This window comes from Peromyscus leucopus, chromosome 16_21, assembly GCF_004664715.2.
Source record: "Peromyscus leucopus breed LL Stock chromosome 16_21, UCI_PerLeu_2.1, whole genome shotgun sequence".
Classification (NCBI taxonomy): Eukaryota; Metazoa; Chordata; class Mammalia; order Rodentia; family Cricetidae; genus Peromyscus; species Peromyscus leucopus.
This window is the reverse complement of record NC_051084.1, coordinates 73,144,265-73,169,381: the sequence shown is the minus strand read 5'-3', so window position 1 is coordinate 73,169,381 and position 25,117 is coordinate 73,144,265. Positions and strand designations below refer to the sequence as shown.

General features: G+C 47.8%; 1 protein-coding gene across 2 annotated transcripts in view; it reads right to left on the bottom strand.

Moving 5' to 3' along the window:
* Positions 1-2,360: 2,360 nt before the first annotated feature.
* Rftn1 (raftlin, lipid raft linker 1) overlaps positions 2,361-25,117 on the bottom strand; it is a 207,292-nt gene continuing 184,535 nt past the window's right edge. For both annotated transcript variants that reach the window (XM_028882505.2, XM_037200117.1), the window contains exons 8-10: positions 22,406-22,509; positions 19,545-19,626; positions 2,361-3,912 (exon numbers count right to left, since the gene is read on the bottom strand). In XM_028882505.2, the coding sequence (XP_028738338.1) occupies positions 3,586-3,912; positions 19,545-19,626; positions 22,406-22,509 (513 nt within the window). In that variant the 3' untranslated portion in view covers positions 2,361-3,585. The remainder of the gene's footprint in view (positions 3,913-19,544; positions 19,627-22,405; positions 22,510-25,117) is intronic.

The window sequence follows — 25,117 nt, the reverse complement described above, 5'->3', positions numbered from 1 at the left end:
GCTGTGTGTATACATGTGTATGTGTGTGTGTCTCTGTGTGTGTGTGTCTCTGTGTGGGTGTGTGTATCTCTGTATGTGTCTGTGTGTATCTGTGTGTGTGTGTGTGTCTGTGTGTATCTGTGTGTGTGTGTCTGTGTGTATCTGTGTGTGTGTGTGTGTGTGTATCTGTGTGTGTGTGTGTGGTACTAGAAGGAAATAGTGATATGAGGGGGAGTGGGGAAATGGGGGACTTTAAGTGGGAATGAGAGAGGAAATCTGTACAAGGAGGGGGGAGGAGGGAAGAATAGCTCTAGGGATGTTTTAAAAAGCCAGAAGGAATGATATTCTCGTTTATTTAACTAAAATCACATACATACAATACAATTAGTCTATGTGCATAAGTATTCTTAATGAAGCTATGTCATTTAGACTGACAGTACTCCTCACAAGAGCCATAGACACTCCACCAAAACCGCAATTACCAAACATGAAAGATACTCTTTGAAGTTGGTGGTCAGGGGAGTCCAGGAGACTCACAAACTAACATCAGCGGCTGCTGCTGCCTTCGGCTGCTCCCAGGGGTTGAAGGGAGTTCCTGCTGCTAGAGACACCACGCACTCTGGATATGGGACTCGGAGATTGCAGTGGGGTCTGACCCCAAAGCCTCATCTCGGAGCACTAGCTTTAATGGTGCTGTGTAAACTGCCAAGCGAGGGGGGTGACCGATAATCCTACCCAGCTGTGACACCTATGACCACACCAATGACTGGCCCTGCAAGGTGCTCCCGGAAGGGGCAGCAGTGGCATTCATCTTGGTGGTAACCAGCAGCATTCTAACCAGACTTAAGGTCCACTCAACTGGAGGGAAAACATGCCTGGTGCTGGAAACCTAGCCAGCCACCCAGGGCGGCCGAAGTCATCTTGGGAGAGAACCTACCACTGCCACTTTACTAGGACAACATAATTCTCAACTGCATTCTAAATTCGTATCCTCATCCCCACAGGTCGGTGCAGCTCAACATAATTCTCAACTGCATTCTAAATATTTATCCTCATCCCCACAGGTCAGTGCAGCTCTCAGCCCTCATCGAAGATGTTTGTCTTTGAAGTAGATAGAGACCATTACAGAAAACCACAACTGGTCAAAATGCAGAGAGTGAGTGATAGTGAGGTTCTCAGGCCTAGTGGGCACCTCTGCAAGAGGGTCCTGCACCTAGCAGTCAGGGAACACAGAGGGAGAACAGAGGACAGGACAGGAAGAGCCAGAGGACAGCTGCCGAGACTGTGCCTCCTAGAAATGCCAGGGAAGTTCCACCCACGAAACTGCAAGGCCGTGGCTGCCGACATGAGACCTGCACAAGGAACACCAATAGAGACACTGACCTTGCAAGGGGAAATCTCACGAGCCCACCCCTAGACAAAGAACTATAGGAAAGTAGGGGCTGCTGAGAAGGAGAGATCGTCTCCCCCAGGTATGAACTCCCAGGTTAGTTATCCAACACCAAGTGGCCGGCCCTGAAATCATATACATACATGTAATCGCAACTAAACTCAGCAGGTTGGTTTTACATGTGCGTGTGTACACATGCAGCAATAACAATTTTAAAAGGAGCGCATGGACTTGAAAGGGAGTGTGGGGGACACATGGGTAGGGTTGGAGGGAGGAAAGGGAAGGTGGAGAATGATGTAATTATATTTTAATTAAAAAGATTATGAAAGCAAACTTGATAAATTTATTCTCATGTGTGATTAAAGGTCTCAAAACTTTCTATAATTCTGAATTAATAAACTTAGAAATGTTCTGTGCAGAAAAAAATGAAGAAAGAAAAGGAACCCAGATGATTTTAATTACATTAGGCATGGAGTCAATAGATGAGACAGGATGATACTGCATCTTGTTTTTCAACATCACCACATTTTAGTGACACCAGACTATGTAACGATATTCATGTACAAAACACATGCGTTTATATGGTTTTGCTAACTGCGCCTATTTTTCCAAAGTACAGCTAGTTTGAGACCTTCCATGATACCGTGACACCTGCCAGGATCAACAGGGTACAAGGGAGAAGAAAAAACACAAAACCTTGAAGAGAGCCCAGTGTTATCTGTTAGCCTGATACTGGAACAATATCCCTAAAGAATTCAAAAGTTCCCCCACAGTAAATAAAACATCACTGCTACTTATTGAAACATGTACCCCAAACCAAAACCCCCCAGCCTCGGAGGCTCCCAACCATCTGCAACTCCAGTTCCAGGCATCTGACAAACTTTTCTGGCCTCAGCAAGTTTCAGACATGCAACTGGTACACAGACACGCACACATGATACCCACATGCAAAACACCCAGACACATAAAGTTAAAAAAGATATCGCTGCACAAGGCTTTACAGATTTTATTTTAATAAACTTGGAAAAGAAAAAGGTTTTCCTCATTAAATAACTTACTCGACACCTTAGAAACCACACTTCTGAATCAACGTTGAGGTTAAAGGAGTTTGATCACAACTAACCTGTGCTCTCCTCTCGCCTGGCGGAGTCTGAATTCACTTTCCACGTCTTTTTAACCAAAGCTTGAGCCCCCCACCCCCACCCCGTGTGCTTCGGCGGCTCTGCTGTTTGCCACAGCCCACCACACTGTCGGGAGTAGAGAGTGTGATTGTCACCAGGGCATGAGGGGTAGAGTTCTTCTACACCAGGTAAACACTTCTCACTACGCACTGAACTCAGATGATTTATTGCTTTAAGTAACTAAACAAGAAAGAGACAGGCTGTTTCCATCGAGACAACGGTATTCTCTCTCTAAGGTTTGCCAGATGCATCTACTTAAAGCCTTAACAACACTTTATGAACAGTAAAAACAAGTGGCAGGCACAGCACACAACTCAGTCAGTGACACATGAGCAAAAACAGCGCACAAGGGCACCCACTACCAACCGCCCGAAATGACAGGCGTATTCATAGATGTGGGATACAAAATTTAAAAACAACATTTTTTGGCATTGATATTAATACAGAATACTTTCTTGAACATCCTGCAAGAGCAGGCGTGTAAAGAATTACCTGTTTGTTTCCAGTATCTGTAGAACTACTTTGAGAAAGACAGGAGGCTTGGACACCTCCCCTTCCCCAACATCGTCACCTTCCAACGCAGCAGGGTCTCCAGGTTCAGGTGGAGAAGGACAGCTTGCAGGGCTGCAGGGTTAACGTTACTAAGTACTCGCCCAGAGCAGCAGCATGTAGGAGTGAGCGAAAACCTTGGTTTGTAGCGAAGGATGTCCCAGAAGTTGACCCAGATGTGCCCTGGAGCCCTGTGGGGCAGTCTAAGTACTGTGTGGTCCATGCCCTCCCTCGGGGAAGTGCTGGGACCAGGCCTCCAACCCTGAGGTCTAGAAGGAACAGCCCAACTTTGCACTCTAATGTCAGTGGATCATTAAGACAGCTTTCCAGTGGATGTTCAGAAAACAACACCTTCGGACCCCAGCCCTCCCAGGGCCCGCTGAGCTAACAATGGGTCAAGCCAAAGGATAACAGAGAACGAACCAGCTGCTAGCAAGCTCCCCCAAGGTTTGCCATCACATTGCAGGCCTAGCACAAATCACGGACTCAATTTGCCTCTACTGGAGCGGGCTCTGCAGCAAGCTCATCTTCCAGGGTGGGGTCTGAGCGCCTGGGGGCCTCCGAGTCCCTGCTGTGGCCAGCAGGGCCATTCTGCACAGCCCCCGAGCCCTGCCTCTGCTCCCTGACCCCAGAGGCTCTGGCCCACTGCTGTGTCCCCAGCACACAGTTTCCCACATCCCCAGCCTTGGGAAACTGGTCTTCTAGATTCTTCTCGTTCTCCTCTGCTTGCTGCTTGTCTCTGGCGCTGCGTTTACCTTTGGATTTCCTCATCTGCCTGCTGCGTGTCTCTTCCCGGGAGAATCGCCACTGGAACTAGAAAGCAGAGAGGGAGGAGATGAATAACCAGGTTCTGGGAGCTGTCTCATCTCTTCCACTTCTCACCTCCAAACCCAGCAGTTCACAGATTCCTAGACACCGCCAAGCCAAGATCTAATCCCAGCCACCTTCCCCACGCCCAGTGCCTGTTTAACACCTGCCATGTGTACGTTCTAGATCTGCGGGAGCTGTGGAGGGAGGAGGCTGCCATGGGTCCCATGGCAAAGGAGGCAAGTGCTTCTGAAGTAGTATCATCTGGAGCTTAAAAACAGAAGATGCGCAGCTGCCCTCTCCAGGCACCAGGCCTACAGTCCCATTGGGACAGTGAGTACTGGGCAGACATTCTCTCCCCAGCTTCCATGAGTTAGCCAGAGGCTCATGGCTCAGGTGCTCTGCTGCAGACCCCAGACATCCCTGCAGGACTTGTGGGCTCCTTCCCACAGCTTCAGGGGTGATGCCTGCTGATAAGCCCTCTCTGACAAGCTGACAAAGGTGCCCAAACAACCCGCAAACCTATGACTCATCTGGGTGGTTCCTAACAACACAACTTTCCAACTGAAAAATCTGTCCAGCTCACAGAGCCCTGGAGATAGAGCCCAGGTTCTCCCTCTGCCCCTCCTACTGGGTGCTGTCTCTGAGAGCCTCCTCCACCCAAATCCATCCTCCAGCCTGCTCCACAGACAGTTCTGCAACTAAGATTTTCTCATGTGAAAGGAAACCAACAGAGACTCAGAGTCCTAAGGTCATGTACCCAGTAACAGCGCCAGAAGATCTTACGGTAGTTCTGGAAAGGGACTCACTGGCCAGATTTCTTACCCTCTTTTGTGATCCAAGAGACATACAGGGACTTTAGCTTTTAAGTTCTCACTAGTCTCCTCCTTCCATTTCAGTTGCACCACAGTAGTTGTGCCAAATATACACTTAAGTATTAAAGAAAATAAGCTGGAAGTGTGTCTGTGTTGCCCCAGGATTCAGGAGGCCAAGCTGTCTTACTTTTCTACCGTTGGGATGGGATGAGACACCATGACTAAGTCAACTTACAAAAAAAAAAAAAAAGCACTGAGTTTGAGTTTAATTTGGGGGCTCACAGTTTTGGAGGGCTAGAGTCCGTGCCATCACGGTGGGGAGCATGGCACCAGCAGGCAGGCATGGCACCGGAGCAGTAGCTGAGAGCTCACATCTGATCCACAAACACAAGGCAGACAGAGAGAGCTAACTGGAAATGGCATGGGCTTTTTAAACCTCAAAGCCCATTCCAATGACACACCTCCTCCAACAAGGCCACACCTCCTAATCCTTCCCAAATGGTTCCACCAACTGGGGACCAAGTAAAATGAAAAGAAAAAACACACAGTCTTTCGTTTTTAGAATGTCCTAAACATCAACTCTCACACTTCTGGACACCATGTTTCTCTGGTTTGATCCCCACCCGAATGGATGTTCCCAAACAGAGCCTCCTGACATTTTCCATACCTTTGTAAGAAGCTGCTTAAGCTAGCCTGTATTTTATCCCTGGAACTGTCGGCTGTTGGGGGACTCAGAGGAAGTTGTACTTTTGCTAAAAGAATAGTGAGATTGTCTTTGCTAAGAGGCTTGCCATCAGACACACCAAAGCACTTCCAGGCTGCTGAGCCCACGTCCTGGGTCCGGCGGCACTGGGTGGCTGTCATTTCCTGAGCAAGCTCACGTCTGTCTGACGTTCCTCTCACAGTTGTCCCTGTCCCCATACACTGTAGCTAATGTGAACAGCGTCTCCTGTGGACACATGGTGTCCTATCAAGGACAGTTCTGCCAGCCTTGAGATGTGCCACTTTCTACCACGAGCCCAGATTTTCTCAGCATCTGCCTGTGCCAAATACACCAGAAAATGTCCACAGTCTTTGTGCAAGCCTGGCCATGAAGTGTCTTGTAGAAGGCCATATTTTGTTGACCCAAAAAAGATAGGAGCTTATAGATAACAAAGCGGGCATCACAGCTGATTTCTCTAGCACACTTTCAGGGTCACTGGAAGGCTTGGCCTGCCACTGTGAGCTAGGTAAGATCCTTTTCTGCCGCTTTCTGTCCTTCTGGGTCATCACAGAAGGATCTACCCAGCTAGATAGGGCCTTCTAGGACTATACTGCTTCCTGTGTCCTCATATGGGTTTGGAAGTTAACTCAGGACTTCTGGCACTGTCTGGACCCCCCAGCAGTCACAGAACCAGATTCCTAGGGAGGTATGGGTCAGGCCTTGCCACTTTCTTTTTGGCAGGGGAAGTAGTTTGGGAAGTGTGTAAGGAACAGTAGCCCACGTTCAGAGCTTTAACAGGCAGGCTGCCTTAGAATATGGGGACCTTTGTCTCATGCTTGATAGGAGTTCACATTTCCCTGAATTCCCCAAGTAAAACCATAAGCATTATTAATGCTATTTTACACACAATACCAAGAAATTTAAAGAAGATAGGTAACGTGTCCCAAATCACATAGCTTGGAAGCTACAGGGCTGAAGGTCAGCCACCTTCCCAGCCTTTCTTTCCCAGCAAAAACAAAGGACAAAACAAACAAACAAAGACAAAACACAAAACAACCTTGTTCTGGAGGTTCAGGGCAGCTGTACCTTTGGCTCAGCTCTGAGCATAAGTGCCCTGGCCTCCAGGCTTTTGGAGGTCAGGATGAACCTGTCAGGTCAGTTGGACCATGCTGCAAACCGCAGGAAAATGTAATGGAATTCAACTACTATTACAAAAGCTACTACTTGGAAAAGTCAAGGATTTTTCTGAAGGTCAAGCCATGGCTTAAGAAGTCTTGGTGATATTTTAGCTTTTGCACATATATTAGCTGGTTCCTACAGTGATTTTCCTCTAATGCTATGTGTACTTCCAAGAACTCCTAACAGTGTATTTATCTAAAATACCTACCCGGCATCCAAGGCCAGACGATCTCCTGAACTAAGGTAACACCCTTAACGCCCGTTCCCGAGGACAGGCGGACAGCTTTATTTCTTGTGCTACCTTTTTTATTTTATTTTATTTTATTTTACTTTATTTTATTTTATTTTACAATACCATTCAGTTCTACATAACAGCCACGGGTTCCCCTATTCTCCCCCCTCCCACCCCTCCCCTTACCCCCAGCCTACCCCCCATTCCCACCTCCTCCAGGGCAAATCCTCCCCCGAGGACTGCGATCAACCTGGTAGAATCAACCTGGTAGACTCAGTCCAGGCAGGTCCAGTCCCTTCCTCCCAGACTGAGCCAAGTGTCCCTGCATAAGCTCCAGGTTTCAAACAGCCAACTCATGCAATGAGCACAGGACTTGGTCCCACTGCCTAGTTGCCTCCCAAACTGATCAAGCCAATCAACTGTCTCACCTATTCAGAGGGTCTGATCCAGCTGGGGGCCCCTCAGCCTTTGGTTCATAGTTCATGTGTTTCCATTCATTTGACTATTTTTTTTTCAATAATTGAGTAAAACCGAAATTTATTATAGGCCACAGTCGTCCTAGGGACCTCCATGCTATATATAGCCTCTATGGTTCTATGGGTTGTGGTCTGATTGTTCTTTATTTTATATCTAGAATCCACTTATGAGTGAGTACATACCATGACTGTCTTTCTGGGTTTGGGTTACCTCACTCAGGATGATTTTTTCTAGTTCCATCCATTTGCCTGCAAATTTCATGCTTTCATTGTTTTTCTCTGCTGAGTAGTACTCCATTGTGTATATATACCACATTTTTTCCATCCATTCTTCCGTTGATGGGCATCTAGGTTGTTTCCAGGTTCTGACTATTACAAATAGTGCTGCTATGAACATAGCTGAGCATGTATCTTTATGGTATGAATCAGCATTCCTTGGGTATATGCCCAAGAGTGGGATGGCTGGGTCTTGAGGTAGTTCGATTCCTAATTTTCTGAGAAACCGCCATACTGATTTCCACAGTACAAGTTTACATTCCCACCAACACTGGAGGTGTGTTCCCTTTGCTCCACATCCTCTCCAACATTGGCTGTCATTGGTGTTTTTGATCATAGCCATTCTGACAGGTGTAAGGTGGTATCTCAGAGTCATTTTGATTTGCATTTCTCTGATGATTAAGGATGTTGAACATTTCTTTAAATGTCTTTCAGCCATTTGTAGTTCTTGTTTTGTGAATTCTCTGTTTAGCTCTTTAGCCCATTTTTTAATTGGACTGTTCAGTATTTTGATGTCTAGTTTCTTGAGTTCTTTATATACTGTGGAGATCAATCCTCTGTCAGATGTGGGGTTGGTGAAGATCTTTTCCCATTCTGTTGGCTGTCTTTTTGTCTTATTGACTGTGTCTTTTGCCCTGCAAAAGCTTCTCAGTTTCGAGAGGTCCCATTTATTAATTGTTGTGCTCAGGGTCTGTGCTGTTGGTGTTTTATTTAGGAAATAGTCTCCGGTGCCAATGCGTTCAAGAGTGTTTCCTACTTTCTTTTCTATTAAGTTTAGTGTAACTGGATTTATGTTCAGGTCTTTGATCCACTTGGACTTGAGTTTTGTGCATGGTGACAGATATGGATCTATTTGTAATCTTTTTTTTTTTTTTTTTTTTTTTTTTTGGTTTTTCGAGACAGGGTTTCTCTGTGTAGCTTTGCGCCTTTCCTGGAACTCACTCGGTAGCCCAGGCTGGCCTCGAACTCACAGAGATCCACCTGGCTCTGCCTCCCGAGTGCTGGGATTAAAGGCGTGTGCCACCACCGCCCGGCCTATTTGTAATCTTTTACATATTGTCATCCAGTTATGCCAGCACCATTTGTTGAAGATACTTTCTTTTTTCCATTGTATAGTTTTGGCTCCTTTGTCAAAAACCAGGTGTTCATATGTGCATGGATTAATGTCAGGGTCTTCAATTCGATTCCATTGGTCCATATGTCAGTTTTTATACCAGTACCAAGCTGTTTTTATTACTATAGCTCTATAGTAGAGTTTGAGGTCAGGGATTGTGATGCCTCCAAAGGTTGCTTTATCATATAGGATTCTTTTAGCTATCCTGGGTCTTTTGTTTTTCCATATGAAGTTGAGTATTTTTCTTTCCAAGTCTGTGAAGAATTGTGTTGGGATTTTGATGGGGATTGCATTGAATCTGTAGATTGCTTTTGGTAAGATTGCCATTTTTACTATGTTAATCCTACCTATCCATGAGCATGGGAGATCCTTCCGTTTTCTGATATCTTCTTCGATTTCTTTCTTTAGAGATTTAAAGTTCTTATCAAAAAGGTCTTTCACTTGTTTAGTTAGTGTTACCCCAAGGTATTTTATATTATTTTGTGGCTATTGTAAAGGGTGATGTTTCTCTGACTTCTTTCTCAGCCCTTTTATCATTTGTGTATAGGAGGGCTACTGATTTTTTTGAGTTGATCTTGTATCCTGCCACTTTACTGAAGGAGTTTATCAGCTGTAGGAGTTCCCTGGTAGAGTTTTTGGGGTCACTTATGTATACTATCATATCATCTGCAAATAGTGAAAGTTTGACTTCTTCCTTGCCAATTTGTATCCCTTTGATCTCCTTTTGTTGTCTTACTGCTCTAGCTAGAACTTCTAGTACTATATTGAATAAATATGGGGAGAGTGGACAGCCTTGTCTTGTTCCTGAATTTAGTGGTATCACTTTGAGTTTCTCTCCATTTAATTTGATGTTTGCTGTTGGCTTGCTATAAATTGCTTTTATTATGTTTAGAAATGTTCCTTGTATTCCTGATCTTTCTAAGACCTTTATCATGAAGGGGTGTTGGATTTTGTCAAAGGCTTTTTCAGCATCTAAGGAGATGATCATGTGTTTTTTTTCTTTCAGTTTGTTTATATGGTGTATTACATTGACTGATTTTCATATGTTGAACCATCATTGCATCCCTGGGATGAATCCTACTTGGTTGTGATGGATGATTGTTTTGATGTACTCTTGGATTCGGTTTGCCAATATTTTGTTGAGTATTTTTGCATCAATGTTCATGAGGGAGATTGGTCTGTAGTTCTCTTTCTTTGTTACATCTTTGTGTGGTTTGGGTATCAGGGTAATTGTAGCCTCATAAAAAGAGTTTGGTAGTGTTCCTTCTGTTTCTATTGTGTGGAACACTTTGAAGAGTATTGGTATTAGTTCTTCTTTGAATGTCTGGTAGAAATCTGCACTGAAACTATCTGGTCCTGGGATTTTTTGGTTGGGAGATTTTTGATGACTGTTTCTATTTCTTTAGGGGTTATTGGTCTATTTAAATGGTTTATCTGGTCTTGATTTAATTTTGGCATGTGGTATTTATCCAGAAAATTGTCCATTTCTTCCTGGTTTTCCATTTTTGTGGAGTACAGGTTTTTGAAGTATGATCTGATGATTCTCTGGATTTCCTCGTTGTCTGTTGTTATGTCTCCCTTTTCATTTCTGATTTTGTGAATTTGGGTGCTCTCTCTTTGCCTTTTGGTTAATTTGGCTAGGGGTTTGTCTATCTTGTTGATTTTTTCAAAGAACCAACTCTTTGTTTCATTGATTTTTTGTATTGTTCTCTTGTTTTCTATTTCGTTGATTTCAGCCCTCAATTTGATTATTTCCTGGCGTCTGTTTCTCCTGGGTGAGCTTGTTTCTTTTTGTTCTAGAGCTTTCAGTTGTGCTGTTAATTCATTGGTATGGGATTGCTCCATCTTCTTTATGTGTGCATTTAGAGCTATGAATTTTCCTCTTAGCACTGCTTTCATAGTGTCCCATAAGTTTGGGTATGTTGTACTTTCATTTTTGTTGAATTCTAGGAAATCTTTAATTTCTTTCTTTATTTCTTCCTTGACCCACTGATGTTTCAGGTGGGCATTATTCAGTTTCCATGAGTTTGTGGGTTTTCTATAATTTTTGTTGTTGTTGAGGTCTAATTTTAAGGCATGGTGGTCTGATAAGATACAAGAGGTTATTCCAATTTTTTTGTATCTGTTGAGATTTGTTTTGTGTCCAAGCATGTGGTCAATTTTTAAGAAGGTTCCATGGGGTGCTGAGAAGAAGGTATATTCTTTTGTGTTAGGATGGAATGTTCTGTAGATATCTACTAGGTCCATTTGAGTCATAACATCTGTTAGGTCCTTTATTTCTTTGTTAAGTTTCAGTCTGGTAGATCTGTCTTTTGGTGAGAGTGGTGTGTTAAAATCTCCCACTACTAATGTGTGGGGTTTGATGTGTGTTTTAAACTTTAGTAGTGTTTCTTGTATGAATGTAGGTGCTTTTGTATTTGGAGCATAAATGTTTAGAATCGAGACTTCATCTTGGTGGATTTTTCCCGTGATAAATATGTAATGTCCATCCTGATCTCTTTTGATTGATTTTAGTTTGAAGTCTATTTTATTAGATATTAGGATAGCTACACCAGCTTGTTTCTTAGGTCCATTTGCTTGGAAAGCCTTTTCCCAGCCCTTTACTCGGAGGTAGTGTCTGTCTTTGAAGTTAAGGTATGTTTCTTGTATGCAGCAGATGGATGGGTCCTGTTTTCTTATCCATTCTGTTAGCCTGTGTCTTTTTATAGGTGAGTTAAGACCATTGACATTGATGGATATTAATGACCAGTGATTGTTAATTCCTGTTATTTTTTTGTGGTTGTGTTGTGTTGTCCTCTGTGGTGTATGTTGATGTGGGATTATCTATTGCTTGATTTTTCATGGATGTGTTTAGCTTCTTTGGGTTGGATTTTCCCTTCTAGTGCTTTCTGTAGGGCTGGGTTTGTGGACAGGTATTGATTAAATCTGGTTTTATCCTGGAATATTTTGTTTACTCCGCCTATGGTGATTGAGAGTTTTGTTGGGTATAATAGTCTGGGTTGGCATCTGTGGTCTCTTAGTGTCTGCATGAGATTTGTCCATGATCTTCTAGCTTTCATAGTCTCTATTGAGTAGTCTGGTGTTATTCTGATGGGTTTGCCTTTATATGTTACTTGGTCTTTTTCCTTTGCGGCTCTTTATATTTTTTCTTTGTTCTGTGTGTTTAGTGTTTTGATTATTATGTGGCAAGAGGACTTTTTTTTTTGGATCCAGCCTATTTGGTGTTCTGTAAGCTTCTTGTATCTTCATAGGTATTTCTTTCTTTAGGTTAGGAAAGTTTTCGTCTATGATTTTGTTGAATATATTTTCTGTGCCTTTGAGTTGGTATTCTTCTCCTTCTTCTATCCCTATTATTCTTAGGTTTGGTCTTTTCATGGTGTCCCAAGTTTCCTGGACATTTTGTGTTACGAGTTTTTTGTCTTTAGTGTTTTCTTTGACTGACAAATCTATTTTCTCTATTGTGTCTTCAGTGTCAGAGACTCTCTGTTCCATCTCTTGCAATCGGTTGGTTATGCTTGTTTCTGTAGTTCCTGTTCCTTTAGTCAGGATTTCTATTTCCAGCATTCCCTCAGCATGTGTTTTCTTTATTGTCTCAAATTCATTTCTCAGATCTTGGAATGTTTCTTTCATCTGTTTAATTGCTTTTTCTTGGCTTTCTTTGATTTCTTCCCATTTTTTGTTCACCTTTTCTTCCCTTTCTTTAAGGGAGTTTTTTATTTCCTCTTTAAAGGAGTTTTTCATTTCCTCTTTAAGGAAAGTTTTTATTTCCTCTTTGAGGGAATGTTTTATTTCTTCTTTACGGGCCTTTATCATCTTCTTAAAGTCATTTTTAGGGTTGATTTCTTCTGTTTCTTCTGTCTTGGTATGTTCAGGTCTTGCAGGTGTAGAATCACTAGGTTCTGATGTTGCCATATAGGTCTTTATGTTGTTGCCTGTATTTTTGCACTGGCGTCTACTCATCTCTTCCTCTGTGCGGTGCAGGTGGTGTCTGTGTCTGAGAGTGCCTCTCTTGTTCTAATTTTTAGTCTTGGTTTAGTAGGAGTTCTTGGTTAAATTGGTGCTATTGGTCTATTTCTTCAGGGGCAGCTGATCTCAGTCGGTGAAGTATATACTTATGATTCTGGTGATCTGGTTTGGTGGCTGGGCAGCACCTTCTTCTATGTTCCCAGGTCACGTTTTGTTCATTCGTCAACTCCTCAGCTGATCTTGCTTCTTCAGACTTCAAACTGTAGGCATCTGAATCCTCTCCCAGATGGGTTTCAGTTGAGCGGGGTAGTCTCACCAACACCTCCAAGTTGTTGGGTTTTGCAGGATCAGCAGCTGGGCCCTGGGTTGTCCTCAGACGGAGTGTTCAGATTCATTCTGGTTCTGTCCCACGGAGATAGCTTCTTCCCAGGGTGTTGGGGTTAGAGGTGTCCCTGTTCCAAGCTACGTCTGCTTGTCTCTGTCGCTGGGCCTGTCTACCTCTGCGGTCCGCTGCCGGGCCTGTATGTCCCTGTCAGCTGCCAGTTGGTCTGTCTGCCTCTGCGGGCCACCGCCGGGCCTGTATGTCTCTGCCGGCTGCTGCCGCGGGGCTACCTACCTCTGCTTGTCACTACTGCCGGGCCTGTCTACCTCTGTGGGCCGCTGCTGGGCCTGTATGTTTCTGCCGGCTGCCGCCAGGCCTGAATGTCCCTGTTGGCTTCAGCCACCAGGCCCGTCTACCTCCGCGGGTCGCCGCCACAGGCCTTCCTGCGTCTGCTTGTCTCCGCCACCGGGCCTGTCTACCTCTGTGGGCAGCCTCTGGGCCTGTATGTCTCTGCTGGCTGCCACCGGGCCTGAATGTCCTTGTGCTACCTTTTTGATTACTAACATTATAGACGCCTAACTCCTCACCTAAGCACTTCCAGGAATGTAGACTGAGCACACAAATCCCCTTCGTGATATACTAACCCATCATTAGCTCTCTATTGACCTCCTCCTTTACCACTCCCCTTTTGGCTTGTAAAAGAAAGCCTGATGGTCACTGCCTGGGGAAAATTCTTACCTGCCTTTATGACCCTGTAAGAATTCAAGCCTGGTGACCTTGCTCTGCCAGAGGATTGCTATTGCTTGGGTTTATAATTGGATTCCCGAGAGACTTAAGAGAGAGAATAAGGAGATGGAGAGGAGGAGAGAGAGAGGGAAAAAGAGAATGGAAGAACTAGATGGGTAAGAACTAGAGAGGAACAGACTAGATGGGAAGAACTAGATTGAAGGGCTAAAAGAGAGTACTAGAGGAATGAGATGGAAGATGAGGAAGAGCCAGATGAGGAAGAACAAGACGAGGAAGAAGGAGATGGGAGAGGAGCTGATATGGGAAAGAACTAGATGGATGAGAACCTAGATGGGGCAGAACCAAGATGAAGGAATTTAGATAGAACCTAGAGGGGATAGCAGATAAATGTAGAGAGAAATCAGCCAAGAAAGGAACTAGGCATGAGAGCAGAGTAGAAGCTGTGTAGAAGGAGAACTACTCAGAAGAATAAAGTGTATGAACTAAGGAGTTTCATGTACATAGATTCATTTCCTATCATCAAAAATTAATTATCAGCTGGTTGTAGATTCTTCCCTGACCCTGGGAGGGGATGATCGAGGGGCTGGACCCCCTTAGTCCTTAGGATCATTACACCCATTTACCAGCTAATGGAAGTCCAGACTTAATGGCCATGGATGATACTTTGGTTTGGCTTATTAAAAATAAAGAGCTTTGCAGGTGGTGGCGGCACATGCCTTTAATTTAATCCCAGCACTCAGGAGGCAGAGGCAGGCAGATCTCTGTGAGTTCGAGGCCAACCTGGTCTACAGAGCGAGTTCCAGGACAGTCAGAGCTGCACAGAGAGAAACCCTGTCTTGAAAAAAATTTTTTTTTTAAAATTAAAGACAGATAGAGCTTCCTGTTTGAAGGCTCCCTGACATCAATTATGAGAAAATATGAGTGAAGGCTCACAGGCCCTTGGTCCGGAGCAAGCATCGGCATCACCGAGGACTCCATAAAACAGTCATTCCAGAGCACCCGACTGAGTGGGCAGGAGGATGGGGACTGACTTGGCACTTTGAACAAACTGTCAAATTCTGCTGTGGCTGCTGGTGGTTTTCAGACCACATCCTGAGACCTGCTTGCCCAGAAAACACCTGGAAGGACTTCAATAGTAGAGAACCATCTGAGAAGAAAGATCAGCTCCTCGGGCTACCCATGGGAAGGGCTTCCTCAGCTTCTCACCCCCACACCTCACACTTGTCTCAGGCAGGCCTCCTTATAGAAATGGACTCACCACATAATGAACAGCACCAGCAGCTTCAGATCCCAAGGCTCCAAAAGAAGACACACAGAAGCCGGGAGTGAGGCCAGGAGCACAGCCTCAGGTCAGCCTCACACCTCAGGAGCACTCCTCAGCGTGAGGAGTGGCCGGAGTCTCACAGGCTACATAGAGGCAGGGTCCTTCTCAGCCACCACATCTGTGGTACTGGGACTGCTCAATCCAGCTAGACTACCCAACTCAGCATTGTGTGTGTGTGTGTGTGTGTGTGTGTGTGTGTGTGTGTGTGTGTGTGTGTTGTGTGATGAGGAGGAGGATGTGTGTGTGTGTGATGAGGGTGTGTGTGTGTGTGATGAGGAGGGTGTGTGTGTGTGTGTGTGTGTGTGATGAGGAGGAGGGGGTGTGTGTGTGTGATGAGGAGGGTGTGTGTGTGTGTGTGTGATGAGGAGGAGGGTGTGTGTGTGTGTGTGTGTGTGTGTGTGAGAGAGAGAGAGAGATGAGGAGGAGGGTGTGTGTGTGTGTGTGTGTGTGTGTGTGTGTGTGTGATGATGATGATGAGGAGGAGGAGGATGCTGGCCTGGTGGAGCACGTCTGTAACCCCAGCCACCAGGGAGGTGAAGGAAATCACAAGCTTAAGGCCTTCCTGGGCTACAGAGTGAGTTCAGGTCCAGCTTGGGCAACCTACTTATGCCTTGTCTCAAAAAATATAAAGAAGGCTGGGAGTGAGCTCACTTGACTGGCATACATAGGAGCCTAGGTTTAACCCTAGTAGTTCAAAAAGGGAAAGAATGGATGGACAGATGACTGTGGGAAGGACAGAAAGCCTTCACTTTCCAGTTCAGTGGTGTCAACTGAGGTGGGTGGGTCTAAGGGTACCCTTTAGAAACTTGTACAAGTTAACTTCACGAAGCAGAGCTAAGGGAAAGAGGATGGCTCTGGAAGTCTGCTTCCTAGCACCCCTGTTAGGGTGCTCACAGTTATCTCTAAATCCAGCTCCTGGGGCATCTGATATCTCTGGTCTCCATGGGCACCGCATTCACATGCACAGATCCACACTCAGACATGGAATTAAAATAAAATCTTAGAAAGGAAGGAGTTTATGTGGAAGGAAGACTCCTCCAGGGCAGTGAAACCACCTGCCCCCTTTGAAGTTCAGTATTTCTTTGACAGTCACACCCACAGAAGTGGCAGCACTCACAAGAGGCCAAGAGGTCTCGTCTGCATTGTGGACCGACCAGACCAACAAGGTCACATCTTTGGTGTACCAATTCTGCAATTCTATCCTTTCAATTCTGATGCATGATATGTGTTCTGGGCTCAGAAGTTGATTAATCAGTCAGCAACTCAGCAGGTATCTCCTGAGCATCATCCACCGTCCAGGTACCATGAGAACAATAATCAGAGGGAGACACACTTACTCTGAGGATGGAGGCAGGCCACAATACAGGGATCGCAGGCCATGAGAGCCAGGCAGAGGTCCACCAGGGGAGGATGGGGTTCTCCCAGTGTGGCACTGAGATGGTTAGACATAAGGGGTCTCCCCTCAAAAGCTCCTCAGTCTCCAGATGGGGAACTAATGAGGAGTGACCAGACAGTGATGGCCTTCATTGATGGGTTCGTCCATTGATGGTTTGTAGTATCACGCCGTTAACCAGGAAGTGGTGGGGACCTGGGTGATGGGGCCTAGCTGGAGGAAGTAGGTCAACGGAAGTCCCCTGCCCTTCCTGGGCTCAACCTCTGCTTCCTGGCTGCCACATGCTGAAGACTCTCCTCAGCCTCAGGTCCCCAAGACCATATTCTGCCATGTCCCTGGCCCTGAACAACAGGGCCAGCTGAGCCTGGGCTGAAACCTTGAGTCAAGAGCCTTCCCCCTTTAACTGTCTGCCCTGGGAATTTGTCTCAGCAACACAGAGTTGACTGATGCGCTCAGCATCGGTGGGAGAACACTGCCCTGGGCAGGGAGGCTGGGTGGGGAGAGAATGGAGAGAAGAACCCAAGCAGGGGTGCAGTCCAAAGCAGGCCCTGGGGCAGAGGCAGTGGAGGACCGTGGAGGCCGGTGACACTGGTGTGTGGAGGAGGGCCTGAGGTCACAGGACAGATCTCCATCTTTACAATGACAAAGCTGACTGCTGTAACCATGGGTGACACGGTCCTGCTGCTGCTCATGTTTTCTTTCCTTGTAATTTCTTCTTGTGAGCACAGGTCTCATGTAGTCCCAGCTGGCCTCTGACTTGCCACGTACTAAGGATGACCTTGAAATTACCATCCTGCGTCGTCTGCCTTCTAAGAGACTAGATCACAGGCAGGAGCAGCTGTGCCAGCCTCACTGCTGGAACGCCAGTGCCTAGCACTGCATTGCTAGTCTTGGCGTGGTACAGGACACGGAAAGGGAGAGCATTCCAGCCCAGCCAGTCAGGGTCGGCTGACTGACTAGGAATAAAAGGGCTTCTATCTTTTCCCTGAGGAAAGTCAGTTCTACCTTCATTAAAAAAAAAAAAATCTACCCCTCAAATCAGGTTACCACAGCCACATCCCCTCTGTGGGATGCCAAAGAGGGCCAAGGTGCCCCACAGGGAGACACCTGGCAAGGGGTTCTAGAGCCATTTCTATCGAGGTACTGAAGGCCAGCCTCTCCGTGTCTAGGAGTGGATCTTGTATGTTGCTCATTGAATGCCACTTTCCGTGGCGGGTGACATCCTGAGAGCCTGTGACTGAGCACTTCCTGGTATCAGTCTCCGGCCATCCATCTTCCAGGTGGCGGCTGACTGCTCCTGGTGGTTAACGGTGATGGCAGCGGCTTTCTGGTCCACTTCTGCTGCCACTTGTGACGTTACTACCCCAGCGCCCGCAGAGTGGCCGTCCCCTGCACTCCAGCCCATCTGGCCTCTCGTTCTCACCACCTTGGCATTCCTTCAGTGAACAGGCCACCCACAGGGTTTGTTGGCTGGTGAGGGGCTACGGCAATCTGTTCAAGGGCTAGATGCTCCTGCCTGGACTCTGGGTCCAAGGAATACTAGGGGCAAAGAGTGGAGGATGTGGGGATGGTGCCTGAGTGTGGCCGTGGCCTTCAAAGAGGACCACAGCGGGTCCAGGGGACACCAACTGGAGCTTTGGACACTCAACATGCTGGCTTCTTCCTGAGAAGCTAATAGACATGCCTACAGCATGATAATCCATGTTCTTCTGCAGTAATAAAGTAAGGTCAACGTAAGGGGGCTGGAGAGAGAGATGGCTCAGCCCTTGGTGCTCTTGCAGAGGACCCAGGTTCAATTCCCGGCACCCACACCAAGCAGCTCCCAACCTCCTGGAACTGACCCAAGGGATCCAATGCCTTCCTCTGGCCTCCACAGGCACTGACATGCAAGTGATATGTGCAGGCATACCCACAGACACATGAAACAAAAATCAATAAAGAACTTTGAAAGGCAGTCAACCGAAAAGAAGGGGAGGTCTAGCTTGGCTAACATTCAGGGGATTTGGTCTGTCGTTTGTTGGCTCCTTTGCCTTTGAGCCTGTGGTGAGACAGCATGGGATGGTACGGAGTGGGTGGTGGAGGCTGTTCATCCTTGGTGACATGAAAATAATCGAGGAGAAGGGCAGCGGCTCCAAACCCCCTTCAAGAGCAGACCCTCCACGGCCTGGCTTCCCGCCACTCTGCCCCGGCCTGTAAACATCTGACCCTTCGTAACAGTATCACCACCTTTGGGGACATTGCAGATCCAAACTGTAGCATGCAGGAGAAGCCCCCACATCAAAGACAGCGGGCAGAGGATCTGAATCACCCAGCAGATGCTAGGCTGTTTCAGGGGACACGGAGAGAACCCCGAGAAGCGCCAGCGTCCCTCTGTGATGACGTGCCCAGGCTAGGTAAGAGTACAGCAAGGAGAAAAGTGCCTGGCGACCCTCCAGCACAGACTGACCTGGGGACAAACTGCCACAGCCTGTATCGGCATCTGGTTACATCTCCAACTGCCAAAGACCTTTGGCTCAGGTCCCAGCAAGAAGAGGCTGGCAGTTCCTCTGCTGAGATTAGCAAACTTCTGGTTATGTTTTAAAGCAAAGCCCCCTACATAGCAGAGGTTGGTCTCAGACTTATCCTCCTGTCTCCACTTCCCCAACACGGGGATTACAGACATACACTACCACACCAGGCCAGGACCGGTGAACTCCAACGTCCTAAGGGGTCTGTCTGATAGGCAGGCCAGAGCTCCAGCCAGCTTGTTTGAGATCCGGAAGGGCATCTGACCATGAGCTCAGGCCATCCCAGGCCTCTGTCAAAGTGCAGCTGACGCTGTCTCCTAATTTTAGCCTTGTGGGATTCTCTAGCACAGGCTGGCTAGCAGAAGTCTCTGTCGTTTGCCCTGATGGTCAGGCCAGCAGGAAGCCTGAGGACCAGCTCCTCAGTGGTCCATTCCAGCATCCTCTTCTATGACTCAATGTGGCCCGTGTCTTCATTCGGCCCCAAGAGCCTTTGGAATGGGAGAGGCCCAGCTCACCCAGGCCAAAGTGAAGCCAAGATGCTCAGGGAACAGGGAGGGTGGGTAGAGAAGTCTCACGTCTCTTACCTTAGATTCCCTCTTCTTGGTTTTCTGAGGTAGACATGGTCTCTGAAGAAACACAATCTGCTTGGTGGACACGTTCCCTTCCCTACAACACAGGAGCTGAGCATGAGCATGGCCCCCTGGAGACACAGCCTCACCCCACGGGTGCCATCCTGAACTTCCTTTCAGTGAAGGAAAGTTGCCGCCAGACTCAGAGTTCCCCTTCTCTAATTCCCCACCCCTACGCCAGGGCTACCTTAGATGCCAACCAACGCTGCCTGGCTATCTATCCCTGGCTTCCTGGCTACAAATTCCCCTGCCCTTGATGGGCAGTGGCAGCTGGTGCCTTGGCTGAGTGAGGGTACGCTAGTGCTTAAGGAGCCCCAATAAGAACAGAGCGTCTTCCAGTTCTGTCTTGGTACTTCTGGTATGGCTGGGCAGAGAGTAAAGATGGGTGGTGAGCTTAGCCCGCCAGTGTGACGTGAAGGCGGGAGAGGGGCGAGCCGATAACAGGTCAGCGGCTGCGCAGCTCCTACAGGCATGCTGAGGTCAGGAGCGCCAGGCTAGCAGTGAGATGGCACATGGTAACCAGTGCGACCCACTGACGGAACGAGTGATAGCTAGCTCATATGCTATGAGTCAGAGAAGGTAGGACGCCATGCTGTACTTGGACCGAAATATCAAAGGTAACCATGGTTCTCTCCCCCTCTACCCTTTGTTCGTCTTGTTTTATTTTATGTGCGCTGGTGTTTTGCCTGCATGTACATCTGTGTGAGGGGGTCAGATCCCTGGAACTGGAGTTACAGACAGCTGTGAGCTGCCATGTGGGTGCTGGGAATTGAATTTGGGTCCTTTGGAACGGCAGCCGGTGCTCTTAACCACTGAGCCATCTCTCCAGCCCCTTGTTTACCTTCTCTCCCACCCCCACCCCTCACCCTTGCACCATGTTTTGAGACAGGGTTTCTCTGTGTAGCCATGGCTATCTTGGAACTTGCTCTGTAGACGCAGCTGGCCTCGAACTCAGTTTGCTAGAGGCTGGGCTGGTGATTTCATACCTACGGGCTCATTTCAGACTCAGCACCCTGCCGTGGAGCACCCCACTACCACTTTGACAGACCACAAGCTCAGCTCAGCTCATGATCACCCTCAGGTTCACACAGGGAGGGTCAGATAGGCCTGCTCAGTCCCAGGAGCTGAGATTCACCAACACTGAGATGTTTTAAGGAGAGGGAGGAGAAGTACGTGTGTGTTTCTGAGAGAGACAGACAGACAGCCCTGTGCACCCCTGGGTTCATATCTCTCACTGGGTCTTCCTGTCCAATCTCATTCCCATCATGCTTGCGTCCTCTGGAAAGTAACTAGGAAACTGACTCAGATAAGCTGCAGGGCTTAGCCAGGACGACAGAGGCAGCAAATGGCAGACGTGGGGTGTTTCCTGCTCTACTGCATCTGCCTGTGCCACGGAAGTTCTGGTCTTCAAAAGAGCACATGGTCCCCAGTGGCTACACCAAATGTTGCCACAGACAGGCAGGGATGCTGAGGACCCAGGGGAGCCAGAGGAGGGGCCCAGGAAGGCCATGGGCTGACACGGTCCTTTCTCCACGGCCAGCCAGCCCAGGCCGTCAGTCTTGCCAGCTGCAGTCGCCCTGTAGTGTGAACTGGGCAGTGAGTTCAGTAAAGCAGAACCCCAAGGGCCAGTGGGTAGGGAGATGGAGAGGGGTCAGTACAGGTCAACAGAGGCAGCCGCTGTAGCACAGGGGTCTGACACTCCACACGGAGGTCCCAGGCCTTGTTTCTGCTCCCTACTGCCCACTGGGCCTCAGGCCCGTGACAGACGGACCTCAGCTTCACCAGGAAATGGGAACTACAGCTATAGAATATAATTATAATATATATAATTATAGCCCCAAGGAAAGTCGGGAGGGCCCAGAAGAGAGACAGGAGGTCGTTTGGGGTTGGTATGACAAGGCTCAAGGACAATGGAGAAGCATCCATGAACCTGAACTTGTGAAGAATAGCACAGGCAAGGCCTCAGACTCTGGGTCTGCATGTCTGCCTCCCGGGGGCACTGATGCACTGAGATCTGGGGCAAACCCCTGACTCCAGGGCACACTTCCCTAGACTGAAAATGGATTTGAAATAATAATATTAATAGCCGGGCGGTGGCGGTGGCGGTGCATACCTTTAATCCCAGCACTCGGGAGGTAGAGACAGGCGGATCTCTGTGAGTTCGAAGCCAGCCTGGTCTACAGAGCGAGATCCAGGACAGGCACCAAAACAACACAGAGAAACCCTGTCTCAAAAAACCAAAATAATAATAATAATAATAATAATAATAATAATAATAAATCAGCTGGGTATGGTGGCACATGTTAAGCATCCAGGAGGCTAAGGCTGGAGGCATATAGGTTCAAGGCCAGCCTGAGACAGAGGGAGATCCTGTCTCAAAGGCAAAAATCTACCTTACAGGCCTTAATCTCAGTCTCTCTGAGTCCCTCCCTCCCTCCCTCCCTCCCTCCCTCCCTCCCTCCCTCCCTCTCTACCTCTTCCTCCCCTCTCCTTTTCTCTTCCCCCTGACTCCTTCCCTCCCCCTCTTATTTCTGAGGTTCTATGCACACAGAACTACCAAGCCCAGAGCCTGGAGTAGGTATTGAACCGCATTACATCTGTTGGTGCAGTGTCCCGCCAGCCCAGGTGGCTAACCTCAGTCCCCCAGGGCAACCCTGACTCACTGGTCAAGGCTCTTCCATGTGAGGAGGGGAAAGAGGGGGGTAAGAAAAACCCTGGCCCTGGCAGCCCGAGCCCACAGGCCTGTCACAGGACTAAAAAGACGACCCACAGATCGGGAGCATGACAGCAGCCATCACGGTTACCATTCCCGTTACCTGGTAGTCTTGAGTACGGGCGTTGGCAGCACACAGGTGAGCTGCCATCCGTAGGCCGCCAGCGAGTTCAGCAGGGGCATGTAGTCCGTCTGCACCTCCGCACCCTGCAGGGAAAGGCCACCACGACACTGTTGCTGCCACTGGAATCGATCCAACCAAACACAGCAGGGCAGGGGCTCTGAGGACATGAGCTGAAGACTGGAGACTTTGGAGGCAGTTTCCCTCCTGGGCCAACGTGGGCCATGCAGTCGGCAAGGAATTAGAGCCCAAATATGAATTCATTGTGTTTTATTCTCGTCTGGACAAACAGTCTCCAGTGAGTTTCACTGAAGAAGCACAGTTAGCTTCCTCCAAGCCCACATATGCTAGCAGCGATGCTCTGGTGTCCTGGGGAGTTAGATTACATTTGACAAATGATTGAGTCATTTGCATCCAGGTACAGCAGCTACACACAGAGCAGCCTTGCCGGGTCCTGAGCCCTGTCACTCAGTGGTCAATGAATTCCAGTGGTGCTTTACTCCTAATTAGGGCCTGAGGACAAACATTTGTTTTACAGTTTGAAAGTACAGCCCCTCTGGCACAGGGAGGCACCCCTAACATAAGGCAAAGGGAATCATCATAGGGACAGCTTGACCACATAGTCTTCTAACTCTGGGCTCCTCACCAAGAATGAAAGTGTGGTCCCCAGTCCTGCCCTGGGCATGCACTGGACTCCCCATCTCAATTACGTGGCTTAGGAAAATGACATCTATCCCAGTTCCTTCACCCTTAGCTGTGAACAGAACTCCTGAAAGGAAGCTGTGTCTACAGAGGCTGATTGGCCAATTAGAACTCCAGTATTGTAGAGGGTAGCTGTTCCAGCTTTGACCTGAAGTCCTACCCCAGCGAGGCTTCCACCAACCCAAAAGCTAAGGACATCATCAGATAGCATCTTGGGCCTCTAGACTGGCTTCTTCACCTGATGTGGCACCTCTCTGGTGTCCCCAGCAACATGTTTAAAACTTGCCTTGATTTATGACTTTCTTTGTTCTGTAAAGTTGTAAGACTTCATGAAACTACCTCTATGTTGAACCTGGAATTTGGGTAACTGAAATCTGTATTCCAAGGTCATGGTCACTCAAAATGGCTCCAGAATAAACTATTCCCTTAAGATGAGGGCTGTGGTTTTTGAATCGACAGGACCCTCAAGATCTATTCCCTTTGTTACACAGGAGCTATGTGCAGAAGAAGGTAGGTAAATTGAGGCTCATTACTGCCTCTGGAGTTCACAGCACCCAACATGCATGCAAGTACGCTGGCCTGCTGGTAGGCCACAGTAACTCTGAGTGTCAGCAGGAAAGCAAGGAACATGGGCCCTGGTCAAGCAGGCCCGGACAGGTACACAGCGGCAGTGTTGTGGAGATACGGACTCCTCAAGACAGAGGAGGGCATGACAAGGCCTCCCGTAGGGTGGGTTAGGGGGTCCTGCTGGTGGATCTGGTTGCCCTGGACTAGGGAACTAGGAGAGAGGCTGAGGAAATAATCCACCACCTTTTCAGATGGCTTTGAAGGCTCCTAGAACTGGCCACCAGTCCCACCCAGGCTACCAAGTCCACTGAGTCCCTGGTAATTAATCCATTCGTGATGCTCTAAACTGTGAAGTCCGGGCCCATGCTGTGACTCTTAGACCTTGGTCAGCCACCTGTGGCCCAGACCTCAGTTGGGAACTTGGGGACATGTAGGTTCTCAGCCCTAGCCCTGCTGAGCGAGGACTTCCGGGAGCACTCCAGAATTTATAAAGAGCCACCTAGTCCCTGTGTCAATGAGCAGGAGATGGCCACCAAGTCAAATGCTTAGGTCCCCTCTGAAGAAAATGAAAACCGTCTATTCTTTTGGAGCCAGAACCTGCCAACTGTCATTTTTAACTGATCTCATATGGATGAGAAGAAAAGTTGGTGGCTTCCCAAGGACCTGCTGTACCTGTGAGAAATGCTGCCAGCGGTATGAGGGAAGGACAAAGGGAAGAACGGAAAATCAGTAAAGGAAGCCGAGAAGTTAAGGGACCAAGAAGAAACAACCCGACCCATTTACGAGAAAGGTCAGGAGAGGGTCTCTGCAGCCCCTCTCAAAGCCACAAACATGCCAGCCATGGCTTAGCGGGTGGCCAGCAGCATGACCCCCATTCCTGCTGGCCCTCAAGACATATGGACACTTTCCTTCCACACTAGTGCAAGCTTCCTTAGCTGAAAGAAAAGCCCTGTGGCTGCTGTAGCTAAGACCCCCTAACCCCACCCCCTGCACTCCCAGCTTAAAGACAGGAGGGGGAAAAAAAAAAAACAATTTAAATCCACATACTCAGGCTTTGCGAGGTTCTGATTACTTGGGCCCATCATGGATAACCTTCCCACTTTATCAAGCACTGTGACAAGCTACCACAATCAGACAGTAACTATAGCAACCATGTCAAGCTTTGGCGCCTTCACAAAGCCCTGCACGGCTAAATGCAGCCTTTTCATTGGTGGTTGTGGCCAGGCCAGGTTTTTCTCTGCAGGAGTCCAGAACTGCAAGACAATGACCAACCCCTGCTAGCAGCCTGACCCGCAGCTCAGACAGGCCTCACCAGGACCACCTCTATTTCACTCCATCTTATTTCACTTTGTCACTATCTTGAAGAGAAAAACAGCAGGAATTCTCCCAAACATGCCCTCCCTGGCCCCTGCGAAGGGAGGAAAT